At 38.0% G+C, this 18,493-nt stretch overlaps 1 protein-coding gene across 1 annotated transcript in view; it reads right to left on the bottom strand.

The window, feature by feature from the left end:
- The window catches only part of EPRS1 (glutamyl-prolyl-tRNA synthetase 1), a 67,773-nt gene that overhangs the window by 28,872 nt on the left and 20,408 nt on the right, over window positions 1–18,493 (bottom strand). The window contains exons 12-17 of the mRNA XM_007172074.3: window positions 18,344–18,403; window positions 13,361–13,471; window positions 9,984–10,120; window positions 8,380–8,587; window positions 7,652–7,764; window positions 4,135–4,252 (exon numbers count right to left, since the gene is read on the bottom strand). Of these exons, the coding sequence (XP_007172136.2) occupies window positions 4,135–4,252; window positions 7,652–7,764; window positions 8,380–8,587; window positions 9,984–10,120; window positions 13,361–13,471; window positions 18,344–18,403 (747 nt within the window). The remainder of the gene's footprint in view (window positions 1–4,134; window positions 4,253–7,651; window positions 7,765–8,379; window positions 8,588–9,983; window positions 10,121–13,360; window positions 13,472–18,343; window positions 18,404–18,493) is intronic.

Here is an 18,493-nt window from a genome sequence, read left to right as displayed (position 1 = left end):
AAAATGAGTCCCCCAAAATTCCTTAAATCACTCATAATTTATAGTATATTTTTTGGTGAGGTATGTATATGTACAATCATAAACATTAATATGCATATATAAGTGCATAATATTATATAATAAGGGAAGACTACAATAAAAGAAGCCATTGTATCAAAATTATATACAGTCTGTTCTGCTACACTTATTTTTGGTAAGATGAACTGACTCATTCATGGTTGGTAAACAGTGGAACAATATCAATATAATGCTGAAAATTCACATCACCTTGTACGTGATATCTCCCAGTGTGTTAATGTTTTATGTCAAAGGAGCATAAAGGAAAAAGCTTACTCACAATTAAAGAGAAAGCTTTAGAAATACATGACAGAAGAACGAGAAAGTCTGTATAAATGCATTCCTTTAGGGCAGGTGGTACTTTAAAAAAACTGTTTTCCATAACATTAAACCATCTAATGAAGGTGCAAGCACAGATGAAGAAGTTTCAAATATATTATATATCCTCTTCTGCTCAAAAAAAAAAAAAGTGTTGAAGCAGGGTACTCCCTGGATCAGACTTTAATTTTTTTTTAATTAATTAATTAATTTATTTATTTATTTTTGGCTGTGTTGGGTCTTTGTTGCTGTGGGCGGGGTTTCTCTAGTTGCGGCGAGCGGGGGCTACTCTTCGTTGCGGTGTGCGGGCTTCTCACTGTCGTGGCTTCCCTTGTTGCAGAGCATGGGCTCTAGGCACGCAGGCTTCAGTAGTTGTGGCACGTGGGCTCAGTAGTTGTGGCTTGCAGGCTCTAGAGCTCAGGCTCAGCACTTGTGGTGCACAGGCTTAGTTGCTCCACGGCATGTGAGATCCAGGGTTCGAACCCGTGTCCCTTGCATTGGCAGGCGGACTGTTAACCACTGTGCCACCAGGGAAGTCCCCAGACTTTAATTTTGATAACACCGGTATCTACTGGAGGCAAATACCGTCAAAGATCTATATATCAAAAGAGAGAGCAGTACCCCTAAGGTTTAAGGCTGCAACGATGGCTGACTGCAATGTTGGGTACAAATGCCCGTCAACTGTATTTTAACTTCTATTAGAATCTGTGCAGGTTTCAAAGCTTTTCCAAAAACTTTTTGATACTCCTCCCACCAAGAAGCCTCTACATCCTCTCCCTTGAATCTGGGCAAGGTTATGACTGTTCAACCAATACAACATGGCAGAAGGGAAGCTATGTGAGGTTTCCGAGGTTAAATCATAAACCATACAGCGATGCTTCGAACTTGTCTATTGGACGCTCACTTTTGGAGCCCTGATCTGTCATATACAAAGTCTCACTACCCTGAACATCCCATGCTGAAGCTGTCTGTCAACACCTCCACTGAGCTCCTAGCCAATGGCCAGAATCAACTGCCACCCACGTGGGTGAGCCATCTGGGATGTCCAGCCTCGCTGAGCCTTCAGTGACTGCTACACAGCCACAATCTGAATGAAACCACAAAAGATGCAAGTTTTTAGTGGTTTGCCCCAATCCTATTTTTCCTGATTAGTATGTCATTTTGTAGAACATAAAGTTTTTCAAGAACACATACACTGGGGCTCCCCTGGTGGCGCAGTGGTTAAGAATCCGCCTGCCAATGCAGGGGACACGGGTTCGAGCCCTGGTCCAGGAAGATCCCACATGTGGAGCAACTAAGCCCGTGGGCCACAACTACTGAGCCTGCGCTCTAGGGGCTGCGAGCCACAACTACTGAGCCCGCATGCCACAACTACTGAAGCTCGCATGCCTAGAGCCCAGGCTCCACAACAAGAGAAGCCACCACAATGAGAAGCCCGTGTACCACAACGAAGAGTAGCCCCTGCTCGCCACAACTAGAGAAAGCCCGTGCTCAGCAATGAAGACCGAAAAAAAAGAACACATACATTAACTCATAGCATAATACTAATAACTTTACAGGAAATGTAAAAGATGAGAGGCACAGGTGTAAATTGGGACCAATGAGGGAACAGTAGCCAAATTTCCCATCTCGTGCTATTCTAGTATATATACTAGCGGTTCTCAAGGTGTGGCCTACAAACCCCAGAGGGTTTCTGAGACCTTTTCAAAGGAGGTCCGCAAGGTCACAGCTATTTCCATGATAATAATAAGATGCAATTTGTCCTTTTTGCTCTCACTCTCTCATGAGTATACACAGTGCAGTTTTTTGGAGGCTAAGGCAAATTAAAAAGATTTGCAAAAATGCAAAACCATACCACTCTCCTAACTAAAAGTTTTCTTTTAGAAAACAGTTATATTTCATAAAAAAAAGTTATTTATATAAACATATGGTTGGGTTTACTATTGCTATTTTTTAAATGAATTAATAAATTCTTTTAAAACTTCTCAATTTTAATTTTTATGGCAAACACTGATAAATATAATCCACGTAAACGAAGGTCCTCAATCAGAAATAAGTGTGAAACCAAAAAGTTTGAGAACTGCTGGTATACAAATAGCACAAGGATACTGCCCGACTTAAATTCTTACTTCTCTTCCTTTAATTTTCTTTTGGCTAAGACTACATAGCTTTTAGTTTGTGTAAATTAAAAGCTCAAGTCATGACATTCCGGCTCTTAACAGTTCCAAACTTGTATCTCCTAATCAACTGTGCTTCTGTCTTCCCTAGCTCAGGTTATTTACCACTCACTTACCTAGTCAACCAAAACAAAACTAGAAGTTACTGTCTTCCTATGCTACTTCCTGAATTCATGTCCTACTTTATTTCCTCCATGCCCTCATGCTCTGGCTTCCTGACCACTTATCACATCTTCTAACCCTACATCCAACCCACCCTCCAAACTATCTTCTTCACTGCTACCAAATCCTCAGTGACGACACAACTGCCAACACGTGTGGGCCCCAAACTATGCAGCAAGGTGTTCCAGGGAGCCACTGGAAATTCCTAGGGACACCACAGGATGTTTTAAATATCTAAGGCAAACAGTAACATATCCAACATCTGTCAAACACTGCATACTACAAGTTCAAGGTGGCTCGGTTTCAACATTAGAGTGTGCTATATTCCTTTCAATGATGCCATCTCTCTGCAAAGCTGGATTTTTCACAGCTGTTGTGTTAAAAATCAAATACCACAGGAAAATCACTGTGGAAACAGAAAATAAGCATGGTAGTGTCCAATCTGAGTCCAAGGTTCAAGGAAGAAATAAAAGTATTATTTTTTTCTTTCAATTAATACGTCATTTTAAGAATGAAATAAAAATAAGAAATTTAAATATCTAACATTTAAGAACAAAATCTTTTATAAATGAAATTTAAGTTTCTTTTCCTTCAATTTATGTATATTATTTTTTTCAAATGGCTACTAAGTTACTGGGATATAAATATTTATCTAGGTGCTTGAACTTAACTACTTAATAAAGAGAACAGTTAGGAATTTCATTCAGCCTAGAGGTGTCATGAAAAAAATTACTGGGAAACTAAGGATGCTATGAAATGAGGAAGTTTGAGGACCTCTGGCCTGCACAATAAACCCCCGAAATCTCTAGACATGTCACGGCCTCTCAAATCCACATCCTGTAAAATGAGGACAGAAGCTGTGTCTCTATCCGGAATGTCCTCCAGACCTGGACTGCCAGGAAGATTCCTAACTCATTCTTAAAGACAGAGATTAAGCGTTACCCCCAAGATGAAAAAAAACCAGAAAGAGGCAAAGTTTCTTATCTGCCCTTTTTCTCTTTTCTGAACCTCAATGACTGTTGGGAGCTCCTCTCCAAGATGCACTGGAGTTTGATAAAGTACAGACAGGGGGCCAGAAAACCAGGTCACCGTCCTAACACTGTCGTAACGACTTGTTTTCTTGGGCAAGGATCTACTGCAGCTCTATTAGAATTTAAAAAAGGCTTCTCTAAAAGATTCTTTAAATCTAGTCTTTCTTACTCTTTCACATAAAAAAAATTAACTTTTGAAAATCTTGTTTTGCAGGGTATTTTAAAATCTTACAAGAAAGAACAACAACAACAAAAATCGCAAAAGTCAGAGTTATTGTCTTCTTAGATCTCAACAGTGAGGAAGACAATCTTTGTAAACAAACAGATTCTAAACCCTAGGACAGAAAGATCATTGATTAGAGACATATCCATAGAAGTCAATTATTTACCTCATTCTTTGTTGTTTCTACTTTGGTCTTTTCCTTTGACCCAGATGTTGGCATTTCCTTCGTATGCCCATCAGGAATGTATATCAGAATGCATGGAGCTTCTATGCAACTATATGGACTAAAAAGAAAATGAAGGGACAAAAAAGTTTGTTTGAACAAAATTATCTGAACAGCAATTAAAATTGAATTCCTAGATTAATTCAATGGCACTGTTAATACTTTTCAAGGTATAAGTATATAGTCCATTCTTATTCAAATCAGAGTCTCTTCAGAGTAGTTTAAAAACAATATATAAAAACTGACAGTGCTAACCATAAACTTTCAATTTATGAACTTTCATGGATATGAAAATGCTAAGTCCAGGACAAAGTTACATCTACTCTGGCCACCAGAAATGGCATGAGTGGATGTTCATGGTCTCACTCTTGACTTAAAAGAAATGCATCTACATACCACACCTAATCTGCTTATGAGCAGAAGAATTTCTGTACAACATTTATTTTGTAGGAATTTCTCAATTCTAAAGGGTACAGTCATTAGCAAAATCCACTGCCCTTGAGACTACTCATAAGCAAAATATTTTTTTGAATTTTGTGGCAAAGGCCACAGAGTAAAAATAAGTGAGAGAATTTAGTGACAACAGAATCCTATACATCTCTTCAGTATTTCTGAATATGGCCATATTGAAATATAATTCACATACCAGAAACTCCACCCTTTGAAAGTATACTACCCCTGGTTACATAAAACTGTGCAACCATCACCACTATCTAATTTTAAACCATTCTCATCACCCTAAAAAGGCCCTTTGTACCCTACCTGCCAGTCTCCCATGCCTCTGGTCCCTAGCAACCACTAATCTAACTTTGTTTGTATGAATTTGTCTATTCTGGACATTTCATATAAACGAAATCATACAATACGTGGTCTGTTGTGACCAGCTTACTTCACTTGGCATAACGCTTACAAGGTTCATGCATGTTATAGCATGAATCAGCGCTTCACTTTTTTTTATGGCTGAAAAATACTCCCTTGTATGGATACACCACATTTTGTTTATCCACTCATCAGCTGTTGGACATTTGGGCTGTTTGTACCTTTTGTCTATTACGAACGATGCTGCTATGAGCATTCATGTACAAATTTTTGTGTGAACATATGTTATTACTTTTCTTGGGTATATACATAAAAGTGGAAATGCTAGGTCAAATGATAACACTATATTTAACTTTCTGAGGAACTGCCACATTGTTTTCCAAAGTAACTACATCATTTTACAATCCTATTAGCAATGTATGAGGGTTCCAATTTCTCCACATCCTCAACACTTGTTACTGCCTGCCTTCTTGATTACAGCCATCCAAGGGGATACGGAATGATATCTCACTGTGGTCTTGATTTGCATTTCCCTAATAACTAATAATATTGAGCATCTATTCATGTGCTTATTGACCACTTGTATATCTGCTTTGGAGAATGTCTTTGTCCGTTTTTAACTGTCCTTTTATTATCAAGTTGTAAGGATTCTTTATTTATTCTGCATACAAGTCCTTTATCAGATACATGTGCAAATATTTTTCTCTCATTCTGTGGACTGTCTTTTCACTTTCCTGATGGTGTCCTCTGAAGCACAAAAATTTTTGATATAGTCCAATTTATGTATATTTTCTTTGGTTGCTTATGCTTTAGGTGTTATATTTAAGAAAGCATTGCTAAGGTTACAAAGACTTAAACTTATGTTTTCCTTTAAGAGTTTTATAGTTTAGCTTTTACATTCAGGTCCCTGATCCATATTTGAGTTAATTTTTATACATGGTATGAGGTAGGGGGTCCGCTCACTCTTGCATGTGGTTGCTGATACAGCACCATGTGTCGAAAAGTTCAACAATTCTTTCAGAATAAACTGAGAGCCTACTCTCTTCTGGGCATGACTCTAGTTGGGACCATCACTACCACCACCACCACCACCACCACCATCACTAAATATTTAACAAGGGCTTAATAAGTACTGGGCACTGTGCATGCCGTTTACACACATGGTCTTATTTGACTAACGGCAACATGATACTAAGATGAACATGAAAAAAGTATCTGCCCTTAATGAATTTCCAGTGGTGGAAACAAGATAGACAGACAGACAGAAAGATAGATACAACAGCACGTGATAAATATTCTAAAGAGGAAAGTGCTCGCTGCAATGGGGACACATAGGTTGGGTGCCTATCCAGATTAGAGGAATACAAGAAAGCTCTGGAAGAAGTAACATTTGAAAGGTTACCCAGATGAAGAAAAAGAAGCATGGCCATTCCAGGAAAAAGCAAGAAGTTCAAAGGTAGTTGATGACTTTGGAAAGCCCCAAGCAGTCCAGTATCTTGAACAGAAGGGATCAGGAAGAGGTAAACTACAACACAGATGGCTCAGGTGGGTCGAGAGGCCATTACATGAAATATCTTGCATGTCAAACTAAGAAGTTTAGATTTTCCTCTAAAGCTAACAAGAATTATTAAGCAGGGGGGGGATAATGTGATAAAATTGTTACTCTGAAATTTTTAGACTGGGGGCCATATGAAAAGTGGATCAGAAAAGTGCAAAACTGGAAGGAAGAGACTACTTTAGAAACTGTTTTGGCAATCAAGGAAGAAATGCTAAGGGCCTGAAACAAAGGCAGAGCAGTAGATGCACAGAGATGAACTAGGCAAGCAGTACAAACAACAAGGTTTACTGATTAGAATGGGGGATGAAGGAGAAGAACTGAGGAGAGATGGTAACTAGGATCTTGAATTTTGAAGTTTGAGGTACTTGAAAGTTATCTATTCAGAGATGTCTAAAAGACATTAATTAGATTCACAAGTCTGGAGCTCAGGAGTGAGGTCTGATCACAAAGTTAAAGAGATGCAATAAGAAATAGCAAAGACAAAAAAAAAGAAACGCGAACAAAAATTCAGAGACTGAAAGTTCTCCTAGTAATTCTATTACTTCATGGTTTAAAAAAAACACAAACATTTGTTATAATCCTCTAACTGTACCTGCTGTACTATTTGTATTCTACAATATATCTAATTAAAGTACACTATAAAGAAAAGCTGCCTGTGATAAACCATAATGGAAAAGAATATGGAAATGTATATATATATGTGCAACTGAGTCACTCTGCTATACAGCAGTAATTAATACAACACTGTAAATCAACTATACTTCAATAAAAAATATATTTAGAAAAAAAGAAAAGGTAATAGTTATAATGTTTATCCAAAGATAACACTGAAATTTTTTTCTTTTTACTTGGACCATGTGAAAATGAATGGTTTAGTTCTAGAAATAAAATTTGTTAATATTATGCTGTTTCAAAGTTAAAATTTGTTACGATGATGTCTGAAATAGTAAACACAGAAGAACAAATGAAACCGAACAGAGAATTGTCAGGTACAGTATTTTAGTGGAAGTTCAATCTTTAAAATATTATTCACCATAAGAATTTTAAGCATTTTCATTTAGATGTTCAGTTACACTGATTTACCTAACAGGTTCATAAGGTTGATCACATATGAAGAAGCCTCGTCTCTGGAGTTGTATAATGTCTCCTTTTTTCAAATCCTTAAGGCAGGGATCCCCCAGCATTAATTCTTCATGCTGTAAAGATGGTACAAGACCAAAATACACTTTCTTGAACGTGAGAACACTAAAAACAACCCTAAGATGCAAGCAGCTTTTCCAGCAGCTGCAACAGGATATGTTAAAAACTTTACTACTTAAGCACATGCAGTAAAACAGTGAAATATTAAAGTAAATAACAATTATTTATTATATTTCTAAAAGTTATCATTTATATACTGATGGGCTTCATGAACCTTTTAACTAACTTGATTGGTGTCCCTGCAGATACAAAGAAATCTCCCACTATAAATACGAAGTACAATGCAAGAAGCACACACAGACCCAGCTGAAAGGCACGCTGGCACGGCACTAAAGCACAAGGGTTCTAGAGCCAGGAGGCCTGGGTTTGAACCCCAGCTCTACGCCTTATTGCCCGTCCTCAAGCAACTTACTGAACCTCACTGTGCCTCGGTTTCTAGAATTTGTAAAATGGGAACATTATTCTTTTATATCATTTTCAACAAAATTCTGGAAATCTTTTCCATTTTATCTGAGGAAACAAATACTTAAAACTAATGTTAAAAATTCTAAAGAACAGGTTATACTGATACAACAGAGGAAGATGAAACAGGGTTTCTTTCAGGAGGCTACCTTACTGTTCTTGTTGACATACTGCTTAAAGTCCTCGTCTTTTCCCAGTACGGGCTTTGTGATCAAGTGCTCGTAAGTGACACAGATCGCTGGGACAGGAAGAGCACGTTCGGTCTCGGCAAGCCATGTGATCTTAGTGGTTTTCTTATAGTCTTTGTTCTCCAAATTCAATTTTGCATCAAGAGACACAATTTTTCCCTCTGTATTTCTAAAAATAAGATAGGAAAGTGTTTTCAGAAAACAAACCTTAACTGCCACAAATGCATTATTTTGTTCTGTACCTGTGATAAATCGATAGGGTATTTTCTTTGGAAAAATTTCAAATAAAACATTTATTTGAGTTTCTAGTAGGTGCCAGACATTAACTGGTTAAGAGCTGAATGAAGTAGAGTCCCTGCTCTCAAGATACTAATATGTGGACAGATCCCCCATACATCTGATGAAGAACATGAACATGTTTATGAATTTTAAAGTCACCTGGAGTAAGCATTTAAAAACCTAAAATACTGTATTTCAAAACATTTATCAATTACTTGACATCATATGTAATGATAGGACAGTTGAGATTTCAGAGTTTACTAAATTAATCTTAGCATACTATGTCCCACTTGCATAATCTTAAGAACAAACTGGTAAGTGTAGCACACTACAATAACTGGGAAGTTCATATTCACCACAAAACGATTAAACTTAGAGTAGATTTTAGTGTCCATCAACAGAGGAATGGATAAAAAAGATGTGGTACATATATACAATGGAATATTAGCCATAAAAAGGAACAAAAGTGGGTCATTTGTAGAGACGTGAAAGGACCTAGACTGTCATATAGAGTGAAGTCAGTCAGAAAGAGAAAAACAAATATCGTATATTAACCCATACATGTGGAATCTAGAAAATGGTATAGAGGACCATATTTGCAAAGCAGAAACAGAGACACAGACGTAGAGAACAAAAGTATGGATACCAAGGGGGAAAGGGGTGGCGTGGGAGGAACTGAGAGACTGGGACTGACACACGCTATTGATAGTAGGTATAAAATAGACAACTGATGGGAACACACTGTATAGCATAGGGAACTCTACTTAATGCCCTGTGGTGCCCTAAATGGGAGGGAAAGCCAAAAGGGAGGGGATATATGTATATGTACCTGATTCATTTTGCTGTGCAGTAGAAGTTAACACAACTTTGTAAAGCAAGTATACTCCAATAAAAATTAATTAATAAAAAAATTTTAAAAATAAAAAGTAAAGTAGATTTTAGGATAAAGAATGTTATACATACAAATTCTGTCCAAAGGATCTCTCCACCATGCAATCGCATTCTGAGAATTAGATGATAAAAGGGGGGTCTAAAGCATTAGAATTATTTTTTATATCTACATGTAGTCGTTTTCAACATCACAAGCAATATCCTGATACCCTACTAATGTAATGAAACATATATGGAAAAAAACCTTAATGTGTCCAGAATTTGCAGCATCTATGCCTGGGTAGATGTACCAGCCAGCATCATGAATCGGTCTGAATTAGGTAATTTTTAATAAATGAATAAACATAAAAGACTTTCCTTCCATATTTATTTGAAAACAAACAAAAAGTTCTTACTTGTGTATTTTAGTAATGTTGATGTTGCCCCAATTTATAAATGTAACCGTCTCACCCTCTGACAACGTCTCTGCGTCAGCACCTTCAATGAAAACTTTAGGACTATACCACACGGGTTTCAAGCCAACATCAGGATTCTGATTGATAAAAAAAAAAAAAGAGAATGTTGGTTGAAACAACAACTATTGAACCCGGTATGAAATTTATACATTCATTCATTTTATTCCTTAACAAAAACAGAAGTCATCTGTATTAATTTGATTCCCAGCTCTGTGACCCTGGGTCAGACACTTGACCAATAATGTACTGGAGTCAGATGAGGTGGTCTGCCCCTGAGATTACGTCCAGCCTAAAACAATCATTCTTTGTTTTTAGAGCTAAGACAGTATTTGTCTCACAGTGTCCTTCCAACCAGAATCTGCTTTGCTAGCCTCAAAAATCTCACTGCTTTTGCAGCAAAGGAGAAAATAAAGTCATTCCTCATCAGTGGCTGTGGAACATCACTATAGGAACAGACGTCATCTTAGCAGGAAATGGTAGATCTTTCACATTTTAGGAGACAAATTTTAAAGACAGTAGCATACATGTATAGAAAGACAAATTTTCTGCCTTTTCGGTATGTATTATATGAAGAAGAAAAAGAGATCCGGAAAATAAAAAGAATGCTATATTTGTTAAATTTCAGATTTTTGTTTGACCGAAATCAAAAGAAAAAAAAGTGTAAGAAGATCCTTTGAATAAATGTTAAATAACACGCGTTCAATAATTGTTCACTGAATGCACCAATGGACTTGAAAAAAATCGGTATGTTGCAACAACTTATACTATGCTGGGCTCAGAACAGAATACTGACAGGCTAAATATAGAACACTTTGTGAGGGAAAGGATAATGAAAATTCCACAGAGCAAACTGAGCAATCCAGTCATCATTTAAAGTGTTTCCTAATCAATTAGTTATTTAACTATTACTTATTCTTTATTATTACAAATAAGCACCCTTAAAAGTTTTACTCTCACCGTTCAAATTTTAAAACATTAAGCTTCACATTTAAGCTAACTGTAGTGGGCAATATGATACATCAGAAACCACCATTCACCTGGCTGAACCCATCAGATGCAAGATAAAGGCAACGGTAAAGCCAAATCAATCTCACACTCACACTCACACACATACACACACTCTCTCCCCAGATCTTATTAGGGGTACCCTTAAAATAAGTCTTCCAAATTAAAAAGAAGCTAATGTCATACAGAGAAAAGCAATCATAGGCTACCACTTAGAACATTTATAGCTCTTCATGAAGCATATTATCTTACATGTGAGTTAGTCTATGAACATAACATAGTTATGAGTAAGGTTATGAATATATTAGTCTATTAGTATACGAGTGAGTTAGTCTATGGACGTAAGCTTCATTGGATAATAAAGATATTTACAGACAGCTCACAAAGCTGGAACAAAAGGATCTATTTTTGCTTCAAGACTATCAACCTAGCAGTTATAACCATGTGAGACAACAAACATGGCTTAACTAAGAGGAACTCCCTGCTACCTGTATTTAAGATTTATATTCTGAATTTAGATAGACAGATATCATTGTCACTTCACTGATATTTTCTAAAACACAGCCAATGGCAGCGTGATAAGACTCTGGACTCAAGCTGTGATTCAATACTATTAGGTCAAATGTTTTGGCTTAAAGGCAATAGCGAATAACCCAGCTAACAGAGAATGCACCTCAGCTTTCACACAGAGATAAGAGCATGGATTATATAATACCTCCAGGAAGAAATAAATTCTTATTATACACTAATATGCTATCTCCACAAAATAAAAAATAGGCACCAACTGAGTGTAACAGTTCTGTGTGATGTGCTGTGGACAGTAATACCGCTAGAATAAATTTCTTCAGTAAGAAATCCACAAAAACATTTACTTCAATTAGTATCAAATTCTTAAACAGCTCATACAATTCAACATCAAAAAAACAAACAAGCCAATTTAAAAATGGACAGAAGAAGTGAATAGACGTTTTGCCAGAGGAAATGCAGATGGCCAACAGGCATATGAAAAGATGCTTAACATCGATAATCATCAAGGAAATGCAAACCAAAACCACAATGAGATATGTAACCTTGCACCTCTCAGAATGGCTATCATCAAAAAGAACACAAATAACAAATGTTGGCGAGGATGTGGAGAGAACAGAACCCTTGTGCACTGTTGGTGGGAATGTAAATTGGTGCAGCCACTGTGGAAAACGGTATGGAGGTTTCTCCAAAAACTAAACATAAAACTACCATAAGACTCAGCAATTCCACTCCTGGGTATATATCCGAGAAAAACAAAAACACTAATTCGAAAAGATACATGCACCCCAATGTGCATAGCAGCATTGCTTACAATTGCCAAGATATGGAAGCAACCGAAGTGTCCATCAACAGATAAATGGACAAAGACGTGGTGTGTACACACAAACACACACACACACACACAGAGGAATACTCAGCCATCAAAAAGAATGAGATTTTGCCATTTGCAGCAACATGGATGGACTTGGGAGGCATTATGCTAACTGAAATAAGTCAGACAGAGAAAGACAAATACTATATGATATGACTTACATGTGGAATCTAAAAAATACAACACACTAGTGAATATAACAAAAAAGAAGCAGACTCACAGATACAGAGAACAAACTAGTGGTTACCAGTTGGGGAAGGGTGGGGGACAGGACAATATAGGGGTGAGGGGGTGGGAGGTACAACAAATGGGTGTAAGATAAGTTCAAGGATGTACAACACGGAGAATACAGCCAATATTCTGTAATAACCGTAAACAGAAAGTAACCTTTAAGAACTGTATAAAAAATTGAAAAAAAATTTTTTTTAAATTAGTATGAAATCCTGACAAATAATGCTGGATCAAAAATGATCCCCGGGCTTCCCTGGTGGCGCAGTGGTTGAGAATCTGCCTGCCAATGCAGGGCACACGGGTTCGAGCCCTGGTCTGGGAAGATCCCACATGCCGCAGAGCAACTGGACCCGTGAGCCACAACTACTGAGCCTGCGCGTCTGGAGCCTGTGCTCCGCAACAAGAGAGGCCACGATAGTGAAGAGGCCCGCGCACCGCGATGAAGAGTGGCCCCCCGCTCGCCGCAACTAGAGAAAGCCCTCGCACAGAAACGAAGACCCAACACAGCCAAAAATAAATAAATTAATTAATTAATTAATTAAAAAAAAAAAAAAACCAGTCCAGGGGAAAAAAAAAAAAAAAATGATCCGCAATCATGCTATTGCCACCAAAGCACATTTTTCCCTTTGATTATCCTGCTCCTTTAACAGCGAGAACAACAGTGGTGAAACTGGAGGGTGACCTTTGGGTGTCTGGCTACTTCTTTCGCCTCCTCCGGGGCCTCGGGGATGTTCACCGGGACCACCTCTTCCTTCAGTAACGCGACGTACCGTGGAGCCACCGGGTCAATAACCTGCAACGAAGGCAGCCTTGTGTTAACACATTCAGGTATTTTTTAGAACTTCATCAATAAAATAAGTAATCGCACGGGAATAACAACTGGCATTCTTTGTTACTGCATTTACTAATTTTTTGGTTTACCAGCTAACTCTTCTCTAACATTTAGCTGTCAAGTAGAAAAAAGAAAAACAATCATAAACAAAGACTGCATGAAGGATTTAGAGTTCCTTTCCAAGAATAACTACTGACAAGCGAAAAGAAACCAATAGTTAAAGCATAATATTAGAAATATTTTGAAAGTAATTTTTAACTCTGATACTAGAAAGAAAAATTATCCTGTGGGGTTATGTAACAATCCTACAGGTAAATGTGATACTCCATTTTGTACTGTTGGAGAGGACTGTTTTGAAGGAATATAGATATATGTGTTTCAGTATCATTTTCTATAAGCAGTGCTAGGCAACACACCACCATCAAAAGCAGAACAGCATTAGGTCACTATAATAAGGCAATTCTACAGATTAAAAGTAAACAAGTATTTCTACTGGTCTGCATGCTGTATATATACACACGTATATAGGGACCACTGTGTTCCCAAGGGCCTGGCACATGCAGGTAATCAACACATATTTACAGGTTAACTGAGTGAATGGTAGTACTCATCACATTCTAACCTACTCTACCTCCAAAACAGCAGCAGCACCCCTTCTGGATCCTATGTATCTTTCTCATTTCACTATTCAATTTAAAATTATCCATGATGACCAATCACAACAGCAGTATTTAGATACTAAATAAAGCATTTGGAAGAAAAATGTAGATAGAAGCAAGTGCGGAGTCAAATAGCTAAGTAAAGTAATAAAAGTCATTTTTTTCCCATTAGAAGGATGCAGGAGATAGTGGTATGGCTAATTAAACTTGGCTGTGTCTTTTGGTTTATATTGGGTTTTTGTTGTTGCTATTGTTTGGCTGGTATTTTGTTGTTGTTGTTTGCTTTGAGAGTATTTTTCAGAAATTCTGAATGAACTTAGAGAAGAAACCATGCTCAGAGGGTCAGTCAGAAAAGTCTGAAAAGCCATCTAACTTCCCCTTGATTGCTACTCCCTACCTGCTTATATATCATGCCAGTACTAAATCAGCACCAGCCTCCCTCTAAACTTACTATTTCATTCTTTCCTTCCTTGAGGTTTAAAAGTCATTCTTGGGCTTCCCTGGTGGCACAGTGGTTGAGAATCTGCCTGCCAATGCAGGAGACAGGGGTTCAAGCCCTGGTCTGGGAGGATCCCACATGCCGCAGAGCAACTGGGCCCGTGAGCCACAATTACTGAGACTGCGCGTCTAGAGCCCGTGCTCCGCAATAAGAGAAGCCGCGATAGTGAGAGGCCCGCGCACCGCGATGAAGAGTGGCCCCGCTCGCCTCAACTAGAGAAAGCCCTCGCACAGAAACGAAGACCCAACACAACAATAAATAAATAATAAATAAACCCAAAAGTTAAAAAAAAAAAAGTCATTCTTACTGGTTAAGGGTTCCTTCTTTCAGCTTCTACTGGGTTAGAATGATCACAGATTTAATTTGTGACTACTCAGTTTAGTATTTAAGCCAGTAAGATACAATTTTTTCTTTTAAAGAAGCCAAAACTAGATGATCCAACCTGAGAAACTGACTTCAGTTCACTGCAGCTCAGCTTCCTCAACTGACAGAGAGCAGAAGGCTGCTTCTCACACCTGACGGATTGCAATGACCCCTTAGGGTGCTGTTTCTCACACCTGACGGATTGAAATCACCCCTTAGGGCGCTGGCCTGCGCAGAGTCTCATGCCACTTAACCCTGACTGTGACTCTAATGTCTGAAGTTAAGTCTGGAAATCCATTTTTTTTTTTAAATAGATCTTGAAAGCAGTTTTTTAAATTTATTTATTTTTGGCTGTGTTGGGTCTTCGTTTCTGTGCGAGGGCTTTCTCTAGTTGCGGCAAGCGGGGGCCACTCTTCATCGCGGTGCGCGGGCCTCTCACTATCGCGGCCCCTCTTGTTGCGGAGCACGGGCTCCAGACGCGCAGGCTCAGTAGTTGTGGCTCACGGGCCCAGTCGCTCCGCGGCATGTGGGATCTTCCCAGACCAGGGCTCGAACCCGTGTCCCCTGCATTGGCAGGCAGACTCTCAACCACTGCGCCACCAGGGAAGCCCTGGAAATCCATTTTTAAACAAGCATTCCACAGGATGGTTAGGAGCAGACAAGTTTTGGAAACCTTGGATTAAAAGATTTTAAAGTCTTTTTCAGTTCTAAAATTGTACAATTCTCAAAATCTCTGGATCAGTGGTTTTAAATTACTCCAAAAGGTCCAGAGACTCTTCTTCTGAAGCTGAGGGTTCTGCACTGAGACAACGGTATTAAGAAAATGTATGATATTAGAGGTCAAGTCCCCAGAGTTTTCCCCAGTCAGTTCCAAAGCCCTGGCAGTCAGGCCTTCACACTTCTGGCAACTTAACTGAAAGAAACTCCTCTGGAAAAACTGCCTAGTCCAAGAGATGAGATGTAAGGTTACTGACGTCAAGGCTTTTCAACTAACCGGCCCAGCCAGACCATCTTACAGTGAGGCACAGCTGACAAGCCCAATCTTTTTCTCAGGGCTTCCAATCCCTCTCTCAGTCCCCTCTGTTAAAGATAAGCAGATAACCAAGGCTCACCAGATGTCTAAGAAATGCCTTTAATACCAAAGAAAAAACAAAATAAACCTGGAGGAAAGACATAAGAAAAAATACCATTGATTATATTGTAACCATGAAACAGAACAGGACGTTATTCTGAAAATTCAAAGCACAAACGAGAAATCTTAGAAATACGACAGCATAAATGAAAAACTCAACAAAAGTCAAGAAGATAGGGCTGAGTACATCTACCAGAAAGTAGAGCCAAAAGATGAGAAGGAAAATAAGAGAGAAAACAAAATTAGAGCAACAGTCCAGGAAAGCCAACATGTGCTCAAGAAACGTTCCACAGAGGAGAAAGACAACATAGTGGAGAAAGCAACAAAGAAGCAGAAGGAACTCAGGAAAATTTCCCAGAACTGACGGAATGAGTTTCCAGTCTGGAAGCCACATGTTCTTCCAATGGATATGAATGAAAACAGACCCACCCCAAGGCACATCATTGAGAAATTTCAAAGTGAAGACGCTGTTCATATAAAAGTCTCAAAAATCTTCATCCCATGCTCCCCTTCTCAGGGAGCTACCAGAGGATACAGTACAGCAAAGCAAAGAGGCAATAAGAAGAGAAGGAAGATCCAAGAACCAGATGATCCATCACAGAAGAAGAGCAAAGGGAATTCCCAGGATGATGAGGAAGATTGACCTGGGAAGACAGCTGTACTTCAGAAGTTAACAGGCCTCTCATCTAGATCAGATGTGAGCAGCACGAAGGCCCCGGCAGAGATGTCTCTAAGGTGAAACTGAAATACCTGAGGCACGAGAACATTTTGGCAGGAAATTTAGACAACTTGCGCAGAGTCTGAGATGGAATTAGAAAATTAAACAAATGAGGGAAACAAAACAAAACAATTAGCCACAAAAAAGCCAACGAGTTATGAGAAAAAATAGGAGACCTAAATCCTCATCTTCCCTTGTGGAAAGTAAACTGATGATGCCTAAAACAAACAAACAAACAGAAAATCAAGAAGAAGCAACACACACATCTCATTTAGAGATATGGGCAATAAATACCAAAACAATTATCTAAAAGAGCTGAAAGTGATTTATCTAGGGAGAGAAAATGGAAGGAAAGAAGACAGGGGAATATGCTGTTCATTTAACAGACCCTATAGAATTATCGGCCTGTAGTGAAATGTATTTCTTATATTTGAACTAAATGTACATGGATTATTAATGAAAAGTATTCCAATGTCAACTCTGCCTATAAGTTTTGAATGTATTTATTAGTAACTGCAGCAACAGAGCGAACCAATTAATAATTCCATTATGTATCCAAAAACTGACTAAACACAAAAGACTAAATAAAATAAATTCAAGACACATGCAAGACAAGCAACTATTTTTTGAGGCAAGGCATCAGCACAATCAAGCAGCAATACAAAGAAAAAGAATTTACAGAACACAATCACAGAAACCATAGTTTAAAACATGGCACTTTAATGATTTGCCTTATTATAGTGTCTAAGCATCTGCTTCCAATTAACAATGTCAATATGCAGTATTCCTCATTTGACTTTTAAGACACAGCTTTTTTTTTTTTAAGCTAGATTCAATAAGACACAGGGATTATAATTAACGAACCTTCAATACAATTCAATGAAATCTGTGACTTTAAAACTCTATGTCCTCTCAGTAAACAAGGGAACAGTAGAATGGAGTTAGCCATATCTTCCCTTTGCCACTAAGAAAACTAGAGGACATGTTTTTTTAAACTAGGAATAATGCATTTCAGTGGGTCTGTATAAGCAAGTCTCATATAAATGTGATTGTGCTTCAAAGCTGTATAACATCTCAGGTTATAACATGTAATATGCTAAAAGCTATGTGCTAAGTAAGGCAAATAAAAGCATTAAGTAATACCTTCTTACAGAGAGCTCGCAGCTTGAAAGCAGAAAAATGAAATGCAAAGTGTTCAAAAAAGATTTAAGGAAAAAACTGTTACCATTCCCCGTAACTCCAAGTTTGTTTTAATCATTGCTCTTGTTTGGTATAGTTTATAGGCTTAATGCACTTTATATGTTTAAAAAAGTAAAACATTCCATTTTCCTGAAAAATCTGCAAAACTGTAATATTCTTCACAAAATTTTCTCTACCATGAGCACACTAATGAATTCTACATGTAATCTATTACTTAGGAGTTAGGCATGAAAAAAAGAGGACCAGGAGTCAAAACATGTACCTTTTTGTTAAATGCCCAAATTTTGTCCCATTCCATGTTCACAACTGAACGTGAAGAACCCTAGAAAAACAATAATAGAACAGCTTAAAGGGCAAGAAGTATTAACCAGAATATTTTCTTCAAGTTAAGCATGCTAGAAAATAAACCCAA

This window comes from Balaenoptera acutorostrata, chromosome 1, assembly GCF_949987535.1.
Source record: "Balaenoptera acutorostrata chromosome 1, mBalAcu1.1, whole genome shotgun sequence".
Lineage (NCBI taxonomy): Eukaryota > Metazoa > Chordata > Mammalia > Artiodactyla > Balaenopteridae > Balaenoptera > Balaenoptera acutorostrata.
The sequence above is the reverse complement of the archived record's forward strand: the minus strand, read 5'-3'. Positions and strand labels throughout refer to the sequence as shown.